The 22609-nt window shown below is 42.4% G+C and overlaps 1 protein-coding gene across 4 annotated transcripts in view; it reads right to left on the bottom strand.

Annotated features, from left to right (window-relative positions):
* The window catches only part of ARHGAP10 (Rho GTPase activating protein 10), a 338956-nt gene that overhangs the window by 234971 nt on the left and 81376 nt on the right, over nucleotides 1-22609 (bottom strand). For 3 of the 4 annotated variants that reach the window (XM_063458486.1, XM_063458488.1, XM_063458490.1), the window contains 3 exons: nucleotides 21413-21484; nucleotides 14803-14904; nucleotides 2549-2674 (listed from right to left, as the gene is read on the bottom strand). In XM_063458486.1, the coding sequence (XP_063314556.1) occupies nucleotides 2549-2674; nucleotides 14803-14904; nucleotides 21413-21484 (300 nt within the window). The remainder of the gene's footprint in view (nucleotides 1-2548; nucleotides 2675-14802; nucleotides 14905-21412; nucleotides 21485-22609) is intronic. The other variant, XM_063458487.1, reaches the window with a different exon arrangement.

Raw genomic sequence — 22609 nt, 5'->3', positions numbered from 1 at the left:
AAACAGTGATCTGTTCTGACAGCCCAAGAAGTTTTTCAAACTTTATCTGCACTATACCACCACTCCCTCCAACTTCTTAGCAACTACAACTCAAGTTGAAGAAATATAGAGGTGCCTGAGAAACGCAGTCCTACCTAAACTAACTGAGCACCAAAACAATTTTTTTCAATCTGCCTAGTCAATCAGAGGAGATTGGAGATGCTATAAAATCCTTCAAGAACAACAAGGCTCCTGGCCTGGATGGATTCACAAGTGCATATTATCAATTATTTTCCAAAAAACCTCACACCAAAACTGCTTAAACTCTTTCAAGCTCTCATGGAAACGAATGACAAGCAATTAGCTAAGATCTCCATCTTCCCAAAGCCAGGAAATTCTCTATTGTGCTCCTTAAAAGACCACTGTAGGCACCCATACCACTTCAGCTCCATGAAGTGGTCTGGGTGCCAGGTCCCCCTAGTTTTAACCCTGCAGCTGAAAACATTGCAGTTTCAGAGAAACCCGCTATGTTTACACTGCAGGGCTAATCCAGCCTTAAGTGCCACTAGAGGCGCTTCCGCGATTTACACTGCTGAAGTCACACTTATTATTATCATCCCAAAAAATCCCTATAGGAAAGCACTGAGTAATGCTTTCCTATGAGCGGGTTTGAATGCGCACGTACCTCTGGCTGCGCATGCACATTCGGCTCCACTCGGGAGCTGACGTTGATGGAGGAGGAGAGGTCACCAGTGCCGAGGCAGCCCAGCGCTGGATTAAGGTAAGCAAATAAATGGTTAAATAACCATGTATTCGCCGCGGCACAGGGCTCTAGTCACCGTTTAGGTGACTAGGGCTCTATAGCGTTAGGAATACATACACTCCACTTTAAAAAAAATAAAATCACCAATTAGTAGATATAACCCCAATGAATACATGCATGCATTTTTCTTGCATGTATTCATTGGGGTTATATCTTAAAAGAGCTTCAGTCTCTTCGCAGGAAAATAACCAATCAGAGCCTCACTGAGAAGCCTCTGAATTGGTGCTCACATGCACGCGCATGCTAGTATGTGCGCGCACATCTGGTCTGAGGTCTGGAGGAGGGCTGCAAACCTCCTTGGCTGTTTGATTGACAGCCAGGGTGGTGTTTCATAGTTAATTTATAATAGTGCTGAATTCTTATTAGCACTTTTGTAAACTGGGGTTAAACTAGGATACTCCTTGCCCAAAACATTTTTGGAGTGTGATCCTTTTATTCTACCTGATTATGATACCTTAATTCATCTTGCTCCCAAAAAAAGTGTGCACCGCATCTCTACCCGATTACCGCATCTCTACCCGATTACCCCATCTCTTGTACTGGCTGGCAAGAGATCTGGGAGAAACTTTCTATATATCACCCAAAAATAACAGGGATACAAAACCTTCAGATGGTACCTAACATAAGTACGCTTACATAAACTGCAAGTGATTAGATCGAACAGGTGTTGGAGGGGATGTGGCCAAACATTCAGGACATAGTAACATCAGTGATGGAACTGCAGGTGCCTACAACCATACTGGACACAGGTAGTCTAGTGGCTATCTCAAGCCTTCGATAAACCTATTCAGCCAAATCCGTGGACCTTGTCTTTTTTCCAGGCCAGTGGAGCACTTCTCAGGTAGAACTACACAATATGGTGACCAAAGTCAGAGATATGGAACAGCTCACAGCACAAATTTGTGATTCTCCACAATGCTACTATAACACTTGTCATACTGGATACAGCATCCTCTACTACTCTAAGGAATGAGGCGTGGTCCCCTCGTGGATTCCCCACCCCCCTCCCCCTTTTGTTTTTCCCCTTCCTCTCTATACTTCCCCTCCTTCTCAACTAGTTTACCCTTCTAAGCAATGTAGTTTGAGTGTTGTTAACTAAGCAAACGCACCATGTTAAAACCTACAGAATTGCAAACATACAGATTGATCAGCCTGGTAAATGTCACAAAGAATAGCAAATAGGACCCGTGTACTAGTAAAAACATTTTTGTTTTGTTTTGTTGCTACATGCTCTATTACTGAATTAGTTTACCAACCTGTTGGTAAATTCCTAAAAAATAAAATAAATAAATAAAAAGTGCAAAAAGTAATTTGCAGAGATATTGCATGTGAATATATACAAAGAGAAATGGAGGATGGCTACCTCAAAAGAGCAAACTTAAGAAGCGAGTTTCTTTACTTCTCATGGCCTTAATCCACAAATTGCATTGACGTGGAGTGGGCAAATGCAACGTCTAGTGATCTGTTACATGAGCAAGCTATAGGTGTGATTTCACAGAAGTAGGGGGCAATTCACAGACTAGGGGATTACACGGATGAAAGTCTTACTGTGCCGTGAAAACTGATTTAGGGTATTAAAATTTATTCAAGTTATTAATTCACAAAAGCAAATGTTGTAACAAATATATTCCACTTGGAAGAAAATGCAAAATGTGACTCACTGAATATAAGAACAAATTTTTTTTTATAAAAAACATAATCAAGAAATTAAAAAAACACATGTTAATTTTTTAATTCTCTGTGTACCTTATGTTTACTTACAGGTTCCACAAATTCGAATTTTTTCCGCTCCTGGATTTCCTGCAGTTTACATACATATTCAAGTGACAGCTCATAAAAATGCTGTCGATTCTGCTCCACTTGGCCATCTGCCTAAATGAAGAGGAAAGAAAACAGCTGCTGAAGGCTGCACAATAACCACAGTGTAAATTTCATGCCATTCCCTTTAAGGAATACATTTCTACAGCCCTCATAATGCAATGCTGTGGCCACGTATGTAATAGAAGCACGTTTCCTTATCAGGAGTATTCTCTAATGGTAGATGGAGCTTTACATGCAAATCTACAAGAATCTATGTTTTAAACACATAAAAACCACATTTGAGCATCAAAATAAACATCATTAAAAAAATCAGGATTACAGTAAGCATTTGTAACGTTTAAAGCAATAATGTCACTAAATTTGTATTTTCATGTATCTACACCAAGGGAAATTGTCATTATGTAGTAAAAAGATGTGTGTATTATATCCTTTGTGTGTGATATTTTAAATGCGTACAAATAAGCAATACCGCTTTTCAGTGCTCTGCTTAACTTACCCTTGTTTTTTGGGGATGTCATCTTAAAAGGTTACTCCAACCAAAAGACAGTAACCTTTTCTGTATTGCCCTTTCCCCCTTCCCCATACAAACCTTCCTTCCAAATAGAATAAAGAAAGTCAAGCTCTCTATGCAGCCAGATCCTACTCCGCTGATATCACTCAGCCTAACGGGTGAGGGATGTCAAGGAGGATGGGTTGGTGGGAGGACAGGTGTGGTAACGAGGGTACCCACCATTTGTGGTCTGTCACCAGTATGCTTTGTGTGCGGACATGAGGTGGACTTACCCTCTGTATGTGCGGATTTTCGTAGCAAAGCGCTACACCTACAGACTCCTGGCACCATGGTGGATTAAAATCACTGAAGTGGTCATAGTGCTAGGAGTAACCCTTTAAGTCCTCTTTGGTTGGATACACCGCTTATCTGACCCCCCCCAAAAATTGAGTATTCCATCAAGAATTATACATATGTGTATGTACGTCAATCCTGACATCCTGCCTTAGAACTGGACATAAAAAAAAAAAAAAGGCACTCTGGGAATGTGTCAGACTTTCAAATTATATTTAGTATGGGTGGTGCTTCTGACGAGATGGCTGTCCATATATAGCGAAAAATGAAGGGAAGAAAGACAGATAGTTAGATAGATAGATAGCTTATCAGTGGACTTCTTTATAGTGCAACAAAAAATGTACATGGCAAAATAATTGTATGTGAAGTAATTAAATGCACCATATCTGATGCATATATATATATATATATATATATATATATATATATATATATATATATATATATATATATATATATATATATATATATATATATATATATATATATATATATACATATATACACACACACACACATACATACACAAAAAAAATTATAATTATGCACGCAGAAACAACTTTACAGTTTTCCTTTAAAACAAGATTCTTACCTAATTAATTTATAGCAATCTAAGTAAGCCTTACAAAAATTTAACTACGAAAGATGACAAAAAGAAGTCTGCAAGAAGCATGTGATGTCAGCAGTCAGTTGGAAGATGCCCAGATTATCACAGTAAAGAAGCATTGTTGTTGGCCTATATGCCCCCAAAAAAGCACAGGTTTGCTAGAATTTTTTATTATAATTATTTCTTTCTATTCTTCAATCTACATGCACATAAGTGCAGTTCTGTAATTTGATGGACGTTTAAATAATCAAAGTACATCTTCAACATTATTTAAAGACCCTGTATATTGACTTATACATTGACTGGTGTGTAATTTCTATTTCACATAAGAACCAGGCAGTTTCTATAAAAACTAAAATATCCAGCATTTTAGATTCCTAACATTTTGGACAGATAAGAGGAAAAGTGGATTCTCTTTTCTCTTGTGCAAAGACTTTGCCTAAGAGGTCACGGATACATCCGTTGCTGGTTTTCTCATACAGTCCTCTTTTTGCTGTCCCTTTGGGATGGTGGGGGGGTGGGAGGGGGAGAGGAGGAACAAACTGTTTGATTTTGTAAATGACCTCTTTGGGAGAACATAAGAAAGCCAAGAGAAACACCATGTTTTCAGTTTCTCATACCAAACAAGATAACTATCCCCTCAATTAGTTCTACAATCTAACATGCTAGTTATATATAGGTGGAACCACACATGGCAGAAATAACTTATTTTAACCCTTGGAGCACAGGATAATACAATTATCCCACGGAAACTTCATCTAGCAGCCTGAGCAAATTAAAATAGCCATATTTTAACATTGGAGCAACCACAACTTTATTTCTAGTTTAGAGGAAGAATGTCTTTACAGTGAGGGCTATAAAGCAATAAAATTCACTACATAAAGGATGTAACTAAAGATATTGTTGTTGCCTATGAGATAAGGTGGTATAAGCATAACCACGTTAAACGAAGCATTCGAACTGCAACACAACATATCTTATCAAAAAGCGGTCACAAAACTGATTTGTATTAGTTGGGTTGGGTTACAGTATATTGATAAAGAGAAATATTTCAGAAATTGCTCATAATGTACAGTAAGTGTAGAGTGAGGAAGGGAGTAAATTGAAATCTTTATTTTTTTTTTTTATTAAAAGGGACATTCTGCTGATCATATAAAAATTAATAAAAAAAAAAAATCACTATTTAGCAGATATATTCAAAACAAATACATGCATGCATTTATTATGCATTTTTTCCATTGGTGGTGTATCTAAAATCAGTGCTCTTGTCTGCTACCTTTGCATGCCCTCCCTTTCTTCTCCATTCCAGACATTACGTGGCTGTCCAATCACAGACTCTTGAATTTAGCTCAATGAGAAGTCTTTGCAAGGCAGGTTCTCTGAGCAATTGCCCGTTTTTCTTGAATTTAGCTCAATGGAGCTAAACAACCCGGAAGTAACAGGACCAGTTGCCTGAGTGAAAGCTAGGGGGTTGAAACAATATTAAATGTATAAAAGTGCTTTAGGGGTTCAGAGCAGGCCCGGGATGCCGATCGAGCAAACCAGGCAAATGCCTGGTGGGCCACAATTACCATGGGCCGAAGCCGGCAGAGGAGATCAAAGGATCTCCCCTGCCGGCCCATGAAGGGCAGCACTGGCCCTAAGAGGGACCCACTTCATGGGCCGGAGAGGAGAATCACTTGCAAAAGGGGAGGGACTGAGCCAGACACCCTGCATGCCTTGCAGCCTCCATCTTCTCACAAGCTCCAATACCGACAGAGCGTTGCCAAAGTAACCTGCGGCAACGCTCGGAAATACTGATGCTCGCAAGAGAGAGACATGGTCTGTACCCTGCGGAGGTACAGAACACATCAATAGCCCAGTGGACCACCAGAGATTACCCCTCTCCCCTGTTAAGGTAATAAAGGGCAGGAGGGAGTAACTTTGCTATATATATGTTTTTCACTTATTAAATTGAGTTACTATCCTATCCCATTATATACATTACACTATCTCTGGCTATGCACACTCTGTCCCCTTATTTACACACTACAGCCCCTGGGCACGCGCACGCATGCACGCGCTCTCCCCCTAAACATAAACTACACTCCCTGCACTTACACAATATATATATACACACACACACACACACACACACACACACACACACACACACACACACTGATCCCCCTCTTTCGCTTTTCCTACACACACTCTGTCCCCTTATTTACACACTACAGCCCCTGGGCACACGCACGCACGCCCTCCCTCTCCCCCTAAACATATACTACACTCCCTGCACTTACACAATATATATATATAATTCATCTTCAAGTGAGTGGTACCCACATCAGTACATCCTTGCAACTGTGCTATCTTGGCGTCATACTTGATTCTGGCCTCACATTTGAGCCTCACATCCAGTCTGTTATCAAATCCTGTTGATTCCACCTTAAAAACATAGCCCCCATCTGTCCCTTTCTTACACAAGATGCTACTAAGGAGCTTGTCCATGCTCTAGTAATCTCTCGCATGGATTATTGTAACTCTCTCCTAATAGGTCTTCCCACAAGTCTGTAATGAATGCTGCAGCTAGACTGATTTTCCTCTCCAATCGCTCCTCTTACACCTCTCCCCTCTGTCAGTCAATTCAAGGTACTAATCCACAACTATAAGGCACTGACCAATTCTAGCCCCTCCTATATTTCTTCACTGATCCGTAGGTATGCACCTTCTCTGTCTCTCCGCTCTGGCCGCGACCTTCTCCTGTCCGCTGCTCACACCCATACAGCCAACTCACACTTTCAGGACTTCTCGCGGGCGGCTTCTTTCCTTTGGAATAACCTGCCTACCACCATCAAGCTCTCCCCTAGTCTTCAGTCATTTAAAAAGTTTATCAAAGTACATCTCTTTAGGAAAGCTTATGGCCTCCCAGAGTAACCTCTACCTCACATACCTGTCCCTTGCTCTCTCCTAAAGGGCAGCACTCTACTCTCTCCACCTTGTTTGATTGCTACCTCCTGTCCTGTTGTGTTTTACGCCCCACCTTCTATAGACTGTAAGTTTGTTTGAGCAGGGCCCTCTTCAACCTATTGTTCCTGTAAGTTTTTGTAATTGTCGGATTTATTGTTAAATCTCCCCCTTTGATAATATTGTAAAGCGCTACGGAATATGCTGGCGCTTTATAAATACCAGTAATAATAATAATAATATATATATATCCACATATCCCCTTGGGAGCAGGTGTGCTTCTGTGTGTATAGTTGGTGTTTTGTATATAATTTAGCATTTTAATACTGGGATGTGTTTCTATATAACGATTGCATTTGCATGTAGAGGTGTGTTTGGATGTAGTGTTGGATTTTTAAATGTGGATGTACATTTGTGTGTAGTATTGGTGTTTTAATATAATTTTAGAGTTAGAGTACAGAGGAATCTTTGCATGTCGTGTTTGTGTTTGCAGGAGTATTTTGCGTTCGTGTTTGATTGCTTGGATGTCTGTACATGTACTGCCACATACATACTTACACATATTAATACACATTAACCCCTTAGTGACCAGACTGCTTTTCAATTTTCTTACCATTTGGGACCAGGGCTGTTTTTACATTTCTGCTGTGTTTGTGTATAGCTATAAATTTCCTCTTACTCATTTACGGCACCCACACATATTATAGACAGTTTTCTCGCCATTAAATGGTCTTTAGAAAGATACCATTATTTTTATCATATCATATAATTTACTATAAAAGAATTATAAAATATGATCAAAAAATGTAAAAAAACAAACAAAAAAAAAACCCACACTTTTTCAAACTTTGACCCCCAAAATATGTTACGCATCTACAACCGCCAAAAACACCCATGCTAAATAGTTTCTAAATTTTGTCCTGAGTTTAAAGATCCCCAATGTTAACATGTTCTTAGCTTTTGTTTGGAAAGTTATAAGACTATAAGTACAAGTAGTCAAAATACATATTTTTTAAAATGTATCAGTAGTGACATTTTAACACTTCTCTGTCATAAATATCTGAATCACACCTGACATGTACATATTTTTTAAAGTAGACAAGCCAGGGTATTAAATATGGGGTGTGTCCAGTCTTTTTTAGTAGCCACTTAGTCACAAAAACTGGCCAAAATTTATATTTATAATTGTTTCTGTGTTAAAAATGCAAAAAACTATTATGAACGCTAACTTTGGCCAGTGTTTGTGACTAAGTGGCTACTAAAAAAGACTGAACATACCCCATTTGCAATACCTTGGGTTGCTTCTTTTGCAAATGGTATGCCATCATGGGGGTAATTCTCATTCCTGGGCTACCATACGCTCTCAAAGGCAACATAACCAACCTGGTAAATTTTAATGTGAAAAAACAGAAAATCAAGCCTTATATTTGACCCTGTTACTTTAAAAAAACACTATAAAACCTGTAGATGGGGATACTGTTGTACTTGGGAGACTTTTCTGAACACAAATATTAGTGTTTAAAACAGTAAAACGTATCACAACAATATCATCAGTGAAAATGCAGTTTGTGTGTGAAAAATGCAAAAAAACTTCACTTCCACGGACAATATCGTCACTGTGTTATGTTTAACTGAAACACTAATATTTGTGTTCAGCGAAGTCTACAGAGTAAATCAGTACCCCCCATGTACAGGTTTTAGGGTGTCTTGGAAAATTACAGGGTTAAATATAGTGCTAGCAAATTATATTCTCTGTAATTTCAGCCTGGGTTGTCAGGCAGGTACCCTAAATCCATACAATTCCTTAATTATGTAAATTATACATAAATATGCACGTAAAATTTAAATATATATACACATATTTATATATGTGAAATCTACGTGTATATTTATGAAATGATTTATGTATATTTCATATTATATATATATATATATATATGTCTTGATAAAAGTCCGGTTGGACTGAAACGTCGACACTTTGTATTTGAACATGGATTGCTGAAATAAAAAGCACTTTTTAAATATTCTGGAGTCCTGTGAGTGCTCTCCATCAAGACATTATATACAAGGGCTGGAGATTGCACCGAGGCATAAACAAGACCGGGAGCAGTGAGTGCAGGACACTTGGAAGTTTATATATACATACATACACACACACACACACATAGATATATAATTTCATTGTGTATTTTGATATAAATATATTAATATCAAAATACAGTTAGAATAAAAATGCATATATATTTTTTTAAAGTTTATTATTTTTACATTTTATTTTGAATAATTTTTATAATATATATATATATATATATATATATTTATATATATTATATATACACACACTTGTGTAATTTTACTCTACGTGTATTTTTATATTAATATATGTACCGGTATATATTAATAAAAAAATACACTTAGTATGACATTAGATATAAGATATATATAAACATATATACATACACATACATACCTATATATACCCCTAGTAGAGAGCACTCTGGAGCCTTGGTAAAGTAAATTCAAACTGCTGCTTGAGTTTTGAAAAAAGTCTGCATAGACTGAAATTTCAACTAGTGTGTTTATCACTGTGTTTGCCTAATAAAGCAGCAGTTTGAATTTACTTTACCAAGACTCCAGAGTGCTCTCTACTAGGTATATATATTATTTTTTGCTGAATTGATCCTGATGAAAGCCACATAAGATGGCTGAAACGTTGATGATTAATATTATGTTTTAACAAGATTTGGAATAAAGAAGAAAACTTTTATAAAAGAAACAGACCGTGAGTGCAAGCCTTCTTTCAGTATGTCTTATTAGTATGGCTGTAATGCACCAGGCATTTTGCAAAATATCTGAAAGTGTGTGTGCAGGGAACTAAAGGAAAAAATAAATAAATATATATATATATATATATATATATACACAAACACACACATACATATATATATATATATATATATATATATATATATTCCCGAAAGAGTGCACTCAAAGGACTTGTATGAATTTTCAAATAAGTGCTTTTATTCAGCAAATATACAAAATATACGAATCAAGTCGACGTTTCAGTCCAAACGGACTTTTATCAAGACCAAATTTATCAAGACTAAATTGAGTGCGGGCATCTGGATTCTATATATATATCATGGCCCATGGGGTCCTATTTACCCAAGGGTGGACGGTCTAGGTTGTCTGAGTGATCACCCGGCAGCCCGGCAGTGAGGGGGGGTATTGAAGGATGCGTCGACATTGAGGCATCACTGAAATACCCTTAGAGCGGCTGCAGGTGCTCATACATAGTCATATACACACTAACACAGACACACACACACTGACACATACACAGATGCATACTGACATACAGATACACACACTGGCAGACATACTGACACACCTACACAAGCACACATATGCACACAATGGCACACAGATACTCACTGGCACACACACAAAGATACACACACTGGCACACAGAAACACAGACTGACAGATACACACACTGGCACAATGATACACACAATTGGCACATACACTGACACATACACACAAACACAATGACACAGATATATACTGACATACACACAGATATACATACTGAGATACACACCTTGGCACACAGATACACACATACTGGCACAATGATACACACATGCACTGACAGATACACTGACACAGGCACACACACTGACACAGATGCACACTGAAATACAGATACACACACTGGAAAAACACACACTGACACAGGTACACACGTTTATATTTGCAGGGCCGGCGCCACCTATAGTTGAAGGAGGCCCCGGCCTAGGGCGCACATTTAGAAGGAGCCACGGCGCTGTGCTTGTAGAAGTGCCATGGAGGCAGTGTTGGCGTGTAGCCCGACGGAGACAGGCGTGGGCAACAAGAGCGCCTACAATTTGCTGCGCAGCGCCCCGGAAGTGTAGACTTAAAACCGGATCCCACTCCCTGGCCCAATGTAAGCCTCAGGGAGGAGGAAGAAATATAAAAATAATATATACATATATATACACTGCTGTCTCACTACTGCCCCTAACTCCCTACCATTACCCCCTACCACCCACACTATTGCCCCTAACCAATCCCTACTACCATCCCTAACCACCCACTAATGCCCCTAGCCCCGTACTAATCCCCTAACCACTCACTACTGCCTACAATCCCCTACTATTGCTGCTAACCACCCACTATTGCTCCTAACCACCCACTATTGCCCCTAACCACCCACTATTGCCCCTAACCACCCACTATTGCCCCTAACCACCCACTATTGCCCCTAGCCACCCACTATTGCCCCTAGCCACCCACTACTGCCCCTAGCCACCCACTACTGCCCCTAGCCACCCACTACTGCCCCTAGCCACCCACTACTGCCCCTAGCCACCCACTATTGCCTATAACCACCAACTACTGCCACCAACCCCCTACTATTGCCCCTAGCCACCCACCACTACGGATCCTTGTAATTACATGCTTGTAATTAGTTATACACTGCTCCAAAAAAAAAAAGGGAGCACAAAAATAACATCCTCGATCTGAATGAATTAAATATTCTTCTGAAATACTTTGTTCTTTACATAGTTGAATGTGCTGACAACAAAATCACACAAAAAAAAAAAAATGGAAATCAAATGTTTCAACCCATGTAGGTCTGGATTTGGAGTCACACTCAAAATTAAAGTGGAAAAATACACTACAGGCTGATCCTGTAATGTCCTTAAAACAAGTCAAAATGAGGCTCAGTAGTGTGTGTGGCCTCCACGTGCCTGTATGACCTCCCTACAATGCCTGTGCATGCTCCTGATGAGGTGGCGGATGGTCTCCTGAGGGATCTCCTCCAGGACCTGGACTAAAGCATCTGCCAACTCCTGGACAGTCTGTGGTGCAACGTGACGTTGGTGGATGGAGCGAGACATGATGTCCCAGATGTGCTCAATCGGATTCAGGTCTGGTCTGGGGAACATGGCATCAATGCCTTCGTCTTGCAGGAACTGCTGACACACTCCAGCCACATGAGGTCTAGCATTGACTTGCATTAGGAGGAATCCGGGGCCAACCGCACCAGCATATGGTCTCACAAGGGGTCTGAGGATCTCATCTCAGGCTGTCAGGCTACCGCTAGGCGAGCACATGGAGGGCTGTGCGGCCCCCCACCAAAGACACCCCACACCATTACTGACCCACTGCCAAACCGGTAATGCTGGAGGATGTTGCAGGTAGCAGAACGTTCTCCATGGCGTCTCCAGACTCTGTCACGTCTGTCACGTCTGTCACATGTGCTCAGTGTGAACCTGCTTTCATCTGTGAAGAGCACAGGGCGCCAGTAGCGAATTTGCCAATCTTGGTGTTTTCTGGCATATGCCAAATGTCCTGCATGGTGTTGGGCTGTGCCATCCTGGATGAGCTGCACTACCGGAGCCACTTGTGTGGGTTGTAGACTCCGTCTCACGCTACCACTAGAGTGAAAGCACCGCCAGCATTCAAAGTGTTTACATTGCTGGCTAGTTACACGTCTAGTGGCAGTCACTCAGATAGACACTAGAGGTGCTTCCTGTCCCTGCATGGAGGCGCTGAATGTTTCCCATAGAGTTGCATTGATTCAATAAAAACTGTATTTTTTGTGTGTACGCTGTTCCTTAATCTGTATTTTGTATGATATCCTTACTGGCATTTACCTGGAACATTTGAAGACCTCTCTAGACCTATGGAAAAAGTGGCACTTGTGTTACTTTAAAACAAAATACTTGACACTATGTAACAGGAGAGGTTCCTATGTTATTAAGTAATAGGAGAGGTCACATTTCCCAGTGAAAGTTAAAAAATATGAAAATGGAGGTAGATATTGCCATCATCATAGTATGTTGGTGCACTCACAAGAAGGATGGATGGGGATGCAGAAAAAAAATATACCTCCAGAATTCAAAATAAAACATATGAATATAATAAGAGGCACCTACTTATAACCATGGCCTTTTAAGAAACTTTTCACAGCAAGTCCGAAGTTAAAGGGATTCTCCAGGGAACATACCGTATATACTCGAGTATAAGACGAGTTTTTTGGCACATATTTTTGTGCTCAAAAAGCCCCCTCGTCTTATACTCGAGTCTAGGTCTGTATTATGGCAACTTACATTGCCATAATACAGACCATGACATGTTGGGGGCCGGAGAAGCTGTTACTTACCTTTACAGCAGCTCCGGTCAGCTCCCAGCACGTCCGCGCGGCTCCTCTGTTAAGCTCCCAGTGTAAATCTCGCGAGACACGCGGGCCGCGAGATTTACACTGGGAGCAGACCGCGAGACTGGCAGTAAGTACCGGACCCCCCTTCACAGCTCCCCCTACCCCTGGACAGCCCCCCCCCCCATCCACCTGGACAGCCCCCCCCTACCCCTGGACAGCCCCCCCCCTACCCCTGGACAGCCCCCCCCTACCCCTGGACAGCCCCCCCTACCCCTGGACAGCCCCCCCCTCCCCCTGGACAGCCCCCCTCCCCCTGGACAGCCCCCCTCCACCTAGACAGCCTCCCTCCACCTAGACAGCCTTCCCCTCCACCTAGACAGCCTCCCCTCCCCCTGTACAGCCCCCCTCCCTGGCCAAGTATGAAGTAGGGAGGGGGGGACAAAAAAAATGATTACAAAAAGTATTCAAATATTAAAATAAAAAAATAATAATAATGCCCAATTGATGGGAGTCTGACTCCCTTTTCTAACTCCCTGTATTTAATGCAGAGTGTGTGTGTATTTAATGCACACACTCTGTATTAAATACAGGGAGTCAGAAAAGGGAGTCAGACTCCCATCAATCTGAGTCACCCTCTTGCACCTAAAATGCAGATGTGTGTGTATATAATGTAGAGTGTGTGCATTATATACACATACACTCTGCATTATATGCACACACACTCTGCATTTTAGGTGCAAGAGGGTGACTCAGATTGATGGGAGTCGGACTCCAATTTCTGACTCCCTGTATATAATGCAGTGTGTGCATTATATATATATACACACACACACACACACTCTGCATTATATACAGTGTGTGTGTATATAATGCACACACACTGCATTATATACAGGGAGTCAGAAAAGGGAGTCAGACTCCCATCAATCTGAGTCACCCTCTTGCACCTAAATTGCAGATGTGTGTATATAATATTAAAATCATAAAAAAATAAAAAAAATGCCCACCCCCCACCAAGGCTCTGCATCACACACACACACTGCACTCATATACACACACTGCACTCATATACACACACTGCACTCACACACACACTGCACTCGCACTGCACTCACACACACACTGCACTCGCACTGCACTCACTCACACACACACACACTGCACTCATACACACACACTGCATTCATTATATACACAAACTGTAAATAAATATTCAATTAATGTAATTTTTTTAGGATCTAATTTTATTTAGGAATTTACCAGTAGCTGCTGCATTTCTCACCCTAGTCTTATACTCGAGTCAATAAGTTTTCCCAGTTTTTTGGGATAAAATTAGGGGCCTCGGCTTATATTCGGGTCGGCTTATACTCGAGTATATACGGTAACTTAAAAATGGTTAAACCTCTTGAGGAAAGTGGTGCCTGATGGAAGACTTCGATATTACGCGCAAATGAAGGGACTTTGGGGTTAAACTATTCATTAAGGTATAACCCCTTCAGATAAGCCGTGACCTCCTTGCAACATAACTTTATTGCATATGGTTATTATGGTACCAGTAGTGTCCCTTTAATAGACAGTCCTACCTCTTGGAGTTGTGGTTCCTTCTTTTTTGCTGACAGATTTAAATGTTTCTCCAGAACACTATAGTTTTTTTCAGTTTCTTTATCGAATTTCTTCTTTTCCTCCTACAAAAGAGACACATGTTACTGACAAGTCTATTATGAATCAGATGCTGTTAACTACATACCAATTTCTGATGTTACATATAAAACATTTTGCTTAGAGGTTGTGGGTCAGCTCTTTTTAGGGAGTGGTAGTGTGCTTGTGTGAGAATGTGTGTGAATGTGTAGGTATTATGAGGCACTCTATAATCATTGCATGCTAAGGTCTACAGCTAAAAAGCAGCTTTAAAAAAAGATGACATGTTGGCAGCATACTTACTCAAGTACTCATAGCTGCATTTAAGGAGCACAAACACAATCAGAAGAAGAATGTTTTATATTAATTTCCCATTCCCCTTTATAGGTACAAGTCAATGCCTAGAGTTTCTGGTTCTATAGAAATGGCTTTTCCAGATATAAAGGTGACATTCGAGGGGCGGAGCTAACGCATTTAACTGAACAGTCTCTATTTCTTTGAGCTCCTCACGGGCCCAACAAAATCCACCAAAAATCTCCTTCCCAGCACGCTAACACAGACTGCATAAATGCTATGGAGGAAGACATCCTGGATGTCCAAACTGAGGTGTCCAACCTAAAAGGCCCAGTACATTACTCACCACCAAACACGGACACAACGGCTGACAACCCTTGAAGACCAACTACGGCGGAACATTAAAATCTGAGGTATACCAGTGGCAGTAGGAGCAGAAGAACTCCCGCGTTATACTCGGAGGCTGTTAGCCGCCATACTCCCACCAGCGGAGGCCAGAAAAGTCACACTGGATGGAGTCTTCGAAGCACCACTGGGGAATGCAGGGCACCTTTCTGGTAACCCGGAACGGAACTATCCATACACTCCGCGCACTCATGGAGGCACCTACACTCTACGCAGCTCTCGGAATAGAGGCACCTGACCTCAGCACCCCTGGAAGTGCCAAGAACAGATTATGGAATCCTGAGACGGTGGTCCCCTTCGTGCCACAGCCTGGGAGCCTCTCATCAACTTGACTATCGGTAAGATCCATCCGGAGCCCACTGACCCGGCTGACACAGAGCCATGGGACTAAGACATGGTTCACCTTATTGTTTATATTTTATTGTTTGATGCCTGCTGCCTGCAACTTTAATCTATCTTTACCACTGAGTATCTCAATGTTATGTAGGTTACAGTGGCCCAGTAGCTCATACTGACCCCCCGCACCCACGGTTACGAGGTAACATTTACACAGACAGACCTGATGCACACCACCACCCACGCAAGCAACAGCCACCTCTCGCATCAAACCGACCCGTAAAGCCGAACCACCACACTACAAGTGGCAGCAGGTCATACTCCCTCTCGCAATCCTTCATGCAAACCGCCACCACACTATGTGATATGCACCTGAATTACCCCCTTAGCATGACATACCTCACATAGGAACAACCACACTGTTCCCTACACCCGATAGCTCCACAAGGTAGCACAGGGCGCATAAGAATTGAGAAAATAAAATAAAATGGTGCTTTTTTTCGGGTCATGTAACACTTATACTTTTGCTTATACTCTTGAAATGTTATACTAAAAAAAACAAAAAACCTGTATTGTCTGAAATAAGCACTACTCAAAATAAAGAATTATAAAGGTGACATTCGAGTATGTATGTATGTATGTATACACACACACACACACACACCTACATTAAGAGTTTCTAAACAGATTCTACCACAACTGAGTGAGTGTCTAACTCCCAAGATACTCTGCCAGGCTGAAGGCTGAAAAAACCATCATAGGTTTTTAGTTCTGCAAGATTTCACTTCCCTCCTCCGTTAAATGCTCACCCAGTCTCCACTCCTTCAAAAAAATCATAAAAAAAAAAAAAACCACTTCTTTATAAAAGCGTATCAATTAAACTGTTAATAGCTCCCGACTGATTCCTCTTCTGCAACTGTCACTAGTCTAATACTATCCTTACCTTTTGTGTCATTTTACCCCACTCCCTCTAGCATGTAAGCTCAATGAGCAGGGCCCTCAACCCCTCTGTTCTTGTGTGTCAAACTTGTCTGGTTATAACTACATGTTTGTTCTTCCACCCACTGTAAAGCGCTGCAGAGTTTGTTGACGCTATATAAATAACATAATAATAATAATAATTTTTTGGGGAGTCAACATTTAGTATTGGTCCTATACTAAGGAGAAAAGAAAATGTATTGCATTGCTGTTTTACGACTGCAGTAAAGATGGAAACATAGTTAATGCTTCCAGACACATATATATTTGTCTTAAAATATACAACCAACTTGTTTAAGCAAAACTTAAAAGGGAGTCTTAAAATACATGTGCCATTTTTCTATGCAAAATAAGAAGCTGCTTGTACATCAAAAATCCTGCTCATTATTTTCTACCCATGCTGCAAATAAATGCTCATCCGTTTCCAAATGGCTCCAAAGAATAATACTCTGAAACTCCTTTTTCCTGGAAAACCATTGCAGCTTTACATACAGGGCCGGACTGGCCTACCGGGATACCGGGATATTTCCCAGTAGGCCGCCGGCCCTGGGGCCGCTTTGAGATATGGCTGCACTTTCAGCCACAAGAGAAAAAATTATATGTAGCCTGTTGGTCTATGCGGCCGCGGACTCAGCCGCGGCCGCAAGCGCGCCGCCGGCCGCTACTGCGGCTTGCTGTAAGAGGATGCAGGAACTGAGGGGGCGCACAGATTTTTCCTGTAAGCCGCCGGATGTGAGCGGCATATGACGACATGACGTCACATCCGGCGGCTGCGCGGCGGCGGTTCTACAGTCACTGACTGCACCATTGAGCTGCATCGTGTAGTACAGCAGGTAAGAATGGCTTGGGGGACCTATTGTGTTTTGCATTTGGGGGATGGTGGGGTCAGTAATGCATTAGAGTGGTCAACTGTGTATCAGGGGAGGGGGGGAGGTCAAATGTGTATCAGGGGAGAGGAGGGGAGGGGGGGTCAACTGTGTATTAGGGGAGGGGGGGGTCAATTGTGTATTAGGGGAGGGGAGGGGGGACAACTGTGTATGAGGGGAGGGGGGTCAACTGTGTATGAGGGGAAGGGAGGGGTGGAGGTAAAATGTGTATGAGGGGAGGTTGGGTCAACTGTGTATTAGGGGAGGGGGATCAACTGTGTATTAGGGGAGGTCAAATGTGTATCAGGGGAGGGGAGGGGGAGGTAAAATGTGTATGAGGGGAGGGGGGGAGGTAAAATGTGTACGAGGGGAGGGGGGTCAACTGTGTATTAGGGGAGGGGAGGGGGGTCAACTGTGTATTAGGGGAGGGGGGGGTCAATTGTGTATTAGGGGAGGGGAGGGGGGACAACTGTGTATGAGGGGAGGGGGGTCAACTGTGTATGAGGGGAAGGGAGGGGTGGAGGTAAAATGTGTATGAGGGGAGGTTGGGTCAACTGTGTATTAGGGGAGGGGGGTCAACTGTGTATTAGGGGAGGTCAAATGTGTATCAGGGGAGGGGAGGGGGAGGTAAAATGTGTATGAGGGGAGGGGGGGAGGTAAAATGTGTACGAGGGGAGGGGGGTCAACTGTGTATTAGGGGAGGGGAGGGGGGTCAACTGTGTATGAGGGGAAGGGAGAGGAGGGGAGGGGGGTGGTAAAATGTGTATGAGGGGAGGGGGGTCAACTGTGTATGAGGGGAAGGGAGGGGAGAGGAGGGGAGGGGGGAGGTAAAATGTGTATGAGGGGAGGGGGGGTCAACTGTGTATTAGGGGAGGTCAAATGTGTATTGGGGGAGGGGGGTCAACTGTGTATCAGGGGAGGGGAGGGGGAGGTAAAATGTGTATGAGGGGAGGGGGGGAGGTAAAATGTGTATGAGGGGAGGGGGGTCAACTGTGTATTAGGGGAGGGGGTCAACTGTGTATTAGGGGAGGTCAAATGTGTATTGGGGAGGGGGTCAACTGTGTATTAGGGGAGGGGAGGTCAAATGTGTATTGGGGAGGGGTAGGTCAACTGTGTATTGGGGGAGGGGTAGGTCAACTGTGTATTGGGGGGGTCAAATGTGTATTGGGGAGGGGTAGGTCAACTGTGTATTAGGGGAGGTGAGGGGGGGGGGTCACACTGCCCCCACATACACACACTGCCCCCACATACACACAAACACTGCCCCCATACACACAAACACTGCCCCCATACACACACTGTCCCCACATACACACAAACACTGCCCCCATACACACACTGCCCCCATACACACACTGTCCCCATACACACACTGTCCCCATACACACCGCCCCACAAACACTGCCCTGCACACACTGCACACCCATACACAGACACATACAGTGCCCTACACACACTGCTGCCCCCCCATACACACATTGCCCCCACACACTGCTGCCCCCCCATACACACATTGCCCCCCACACACACACGACCCCCCTATACACACAGTGCCCTCCCATACACACACACTGCTCCACACAGACACACACTGCCACCCTCACACACACTGCCGCCCTTACGCACTCACACTCACACTGCACCTTTCACACACACACTTCACCCCTAACACACACCACTTCTCCTATGCCCTATATCCCAGCAGACCCCAGGTAAGTTGTCAAACTGTTCTTAAACGGTATGACTACTTACTCTGGGGTGGGATCCTGGCACTACTGGCACCATAACTACTACACTGAGCTGTAGTGGTTATTGTGCCAGGATTATTTTTTTTTTTTAAATAATCTATAAGTGCCCCTCCCGAGATCAGGCTCTGGATCCGCCACTGGGTCTGGCGGCACACTCACGGATACTGACAGGCGTGCAGCTGTCAGTAAGCATTGGAGGAATGAGGATGGGGGCGGAGCTAACTACCATGCTCCCATGCGGTTCCCACAATTCCCAGCACAGCCACACCATAGAGTAGTAATTACTCTATGATGTGTCCATGCAGGGAATTGTGGGAACCGCATGGGAGCATGATGGAGAGAGAGAGACAACATCACATTGCTGTCCCTGCCGTTCTAGATCCGATTTCAGACAAGGTCAGTCTCAGTGGGTGAAGGAGAGAAATAGTGGGAGGTGGAGAAGAGAGACACAGGGGAGAGTGATACAGAGAGCTAGTAGGGGAGAAAGAGGGGGAAGAGAGAGACAGAAGGGGAGTGAGGGAGAAAGAGGGGAAAGAGAGAGACACAGGAGGAAGGGAGGGAAAGAGACAGAGGAGAGAGAGTTAGAAAGAGGGGTAAGAGAGAGACACAGGGTGAGGGGGGTAAAGAGACACAGGGGAGAATGAGACAGAGGGGTAGTGGGGGAGAAAGAGGGGTAAGAGAGAGACACAGGAGGAAGGGAGAGAAAGAGACAAAGGAGGAAGAAAGAGGCAGGGGGAGGGGGAAGAAAGACGGAGGAGGAGAAAGAGACAGAGGAGGAAGAGAGAGAAACAGGCGGAGGGGGGAGAAAGAGACAGAGGGTGAAAGAGGCACACAGAGGGTCTGGGGGAAGGCAAAGAGACACACAGAAGGTTTGCTGGGGGACAAAGAGACATACAAAAGGTTTGTGGGGGACAAAGCTGGGCTGGGGGAAAAATATGCACACAGAGGGACTGGGGAAAACAAAGAGACACACAGAAGGTTTGCTGGGGGGGACTTAGACACACACAAAAGGCGATGGGGAAGAGACATACAGAGGGCTGGAGAAAGGTAAAAAGAGACACACAGGCTGGGATGAAGTAAAAGATACACGAGGGAGTTAAAAGACACATAAGGGGGGTTCTAAGAGACAGGAGAAAAATTAGACAAGATACACTAAACGAGTTAAAAAAAAAATCAAAAGAGGGAATAAGAAACACAAGAAAACAAGCGAAGATGCATTTTTGTGTGTGTGTGTTTGGCGGTGATGCATTTTTTGTGTGTGTGTTTGGGGGTGATGCATTTTCGCCTGTGCTGCCGCGGCGCATTGTTGGGCTGGTATAGAATTTTTTCCAGGGCTGCTTTTAGTTCCCAGTCCGGCCCTGTTTAGATATGTTAAAATCACAAACGATTTGCTCATGTGAGGATAAAAAAAAAATAAAAAAAAAAATTAAATTTTACAAAGTTTGAATCAGACTAACTAGCCAAAACAAATTTTTGCACAAGTCTATTGATCACAGCTCCTAATTTCTGTTTGATCTTTTGGATAACTCATAAGATATCACTAACAGTGGTAAGTAATAATTTAGGTACAAAACATATATTTTTTCCTAAATAGCTGAAAAAATGCCTTTTTTGTTTTTGTTTGGCATATTAGTTATTTCGAGATCTACAAGTAAGGTTCTATATAGGACATCAACTACATTGTCTGTATGATACAGACTGAAAAAATCCCCCCCTATAATTTACAAATATGGAACTACGGCATTGAAAATACTCATCAATTCAGTATGGTTCTGGCTGTATGAATCCCATTAGTGCATGAGAACATATATTTTGTCCAATAAAATTAAAAAGTATGTTATTGAGTCTCAATGAATGAGGTAAATCTTTGGTGTAAAACATGTAATCAGCTTGTCATCAGCAATGAAACCTAAATGCATTTACTGTACCTTAACGGCTCCCAGCTGTTCCTTTCGAAATCGCTCCAAGGGTTTAATCAAGGTTTCGTTTATACTCAATGCCTAAAGAAACAACACAAATTATTTCAATGTGAAAAATACATCAACACTGAAAAAAAAAATGAAATTAACGAAGAGCAAGGTAGTACAAACAATTGGTTTATAATATAAACAAACTACAATCATTCATCACACTAACACAAATAAGCCCTCATACAGAAATGTATATTAGAGAGGCATAGACAAACACCATAGATTGTGTCAACACTCGAGAACAATACGCAATGCCCTTCTATAACGCACAACACGTTAAATGGATAAAGAGTGACACTTTAATTTTAGGGATAGTACTGGGGGTGTAGCCAGGGGAAGAGTTATGTGAAATTTTATGTGACACTAATAAATTTTGCAACTAAGATGTAATTTGTGACAACGTATGTCATACTTGCACACATACCAATTTCTAAACATATTGACTGGGGTTTAAAGATAGGATACTGTGAGTATTAGTGCTTTGGAGCTCTGTTATACATTCAAACACAAATAAGGGACATTGGGATAGAAAAGAGGGAAAGTAGGAATTGGGCCCGAAATAAGGACTGCACCTCATAAATGAGAAACACTAGGGCACAAAGAGTGTGCCTCACAAAGCTGCCAAAAGGGAACATAACTCAAGTGCAGAGCTGCAAAGCACACAATTAAATGTAATATGACCCGTGCACGGAATAGTTTCTTCACACCAGAAGACAAAAATAACATTTTTGGTCTAGAAAGATCTTTATCAAGCCTCACTACCATGTGTGTTCAATGCTTTCGAAGTCACTATGCTGATACTATGACACTTGAGACTAAGGAAGACATTTATGATCCTGGAGGATTACATGCTTCCAAGCTCTTCATAAAATTAATTTTTACTAATAAATTGTAAACCTCTAATCCTCCCTGTTTTAAAGGGACTCTATAGTAACCAGAACAACTACAGCTTAATGTAGTCGTTCTGGTGAGTATAATCATTATATGCAGGCATTTTCATGCAAACACTGCCTTTTCAGAAAAAAGGCAGTGTTTACATTGTCTCTAGGGACACCTCCATGTGGCCACTCGAGGTGCTTCCTGGCTCAGGGCTGCACAGTAGGCAACTCTACCGTTCAGCATCCCCACGCTCTGCATGGAGACGCTGAATTTTCC

The sequence above is a fragment of the Pelobates fuscus genome, chromosome 6 (genome assembly GCF_036172605.1).
Source record: "Pelobates fuscus isolate aPelFus1 chromosome 6, aPelFus1.pri, whole genome shotgun sequence".
NCBI classification, from domain to species: Eukaryota; Metazoa; Chordata; class Amphibia; order Anura; family Pelobatidae; genus Pelobates; species Pelobates fuscus.
The sequence above is the reverse complement of the archived record's forward strand: the minus strand, read 5'-3'. Positions and strand labels throughout refer to the sequence as shown.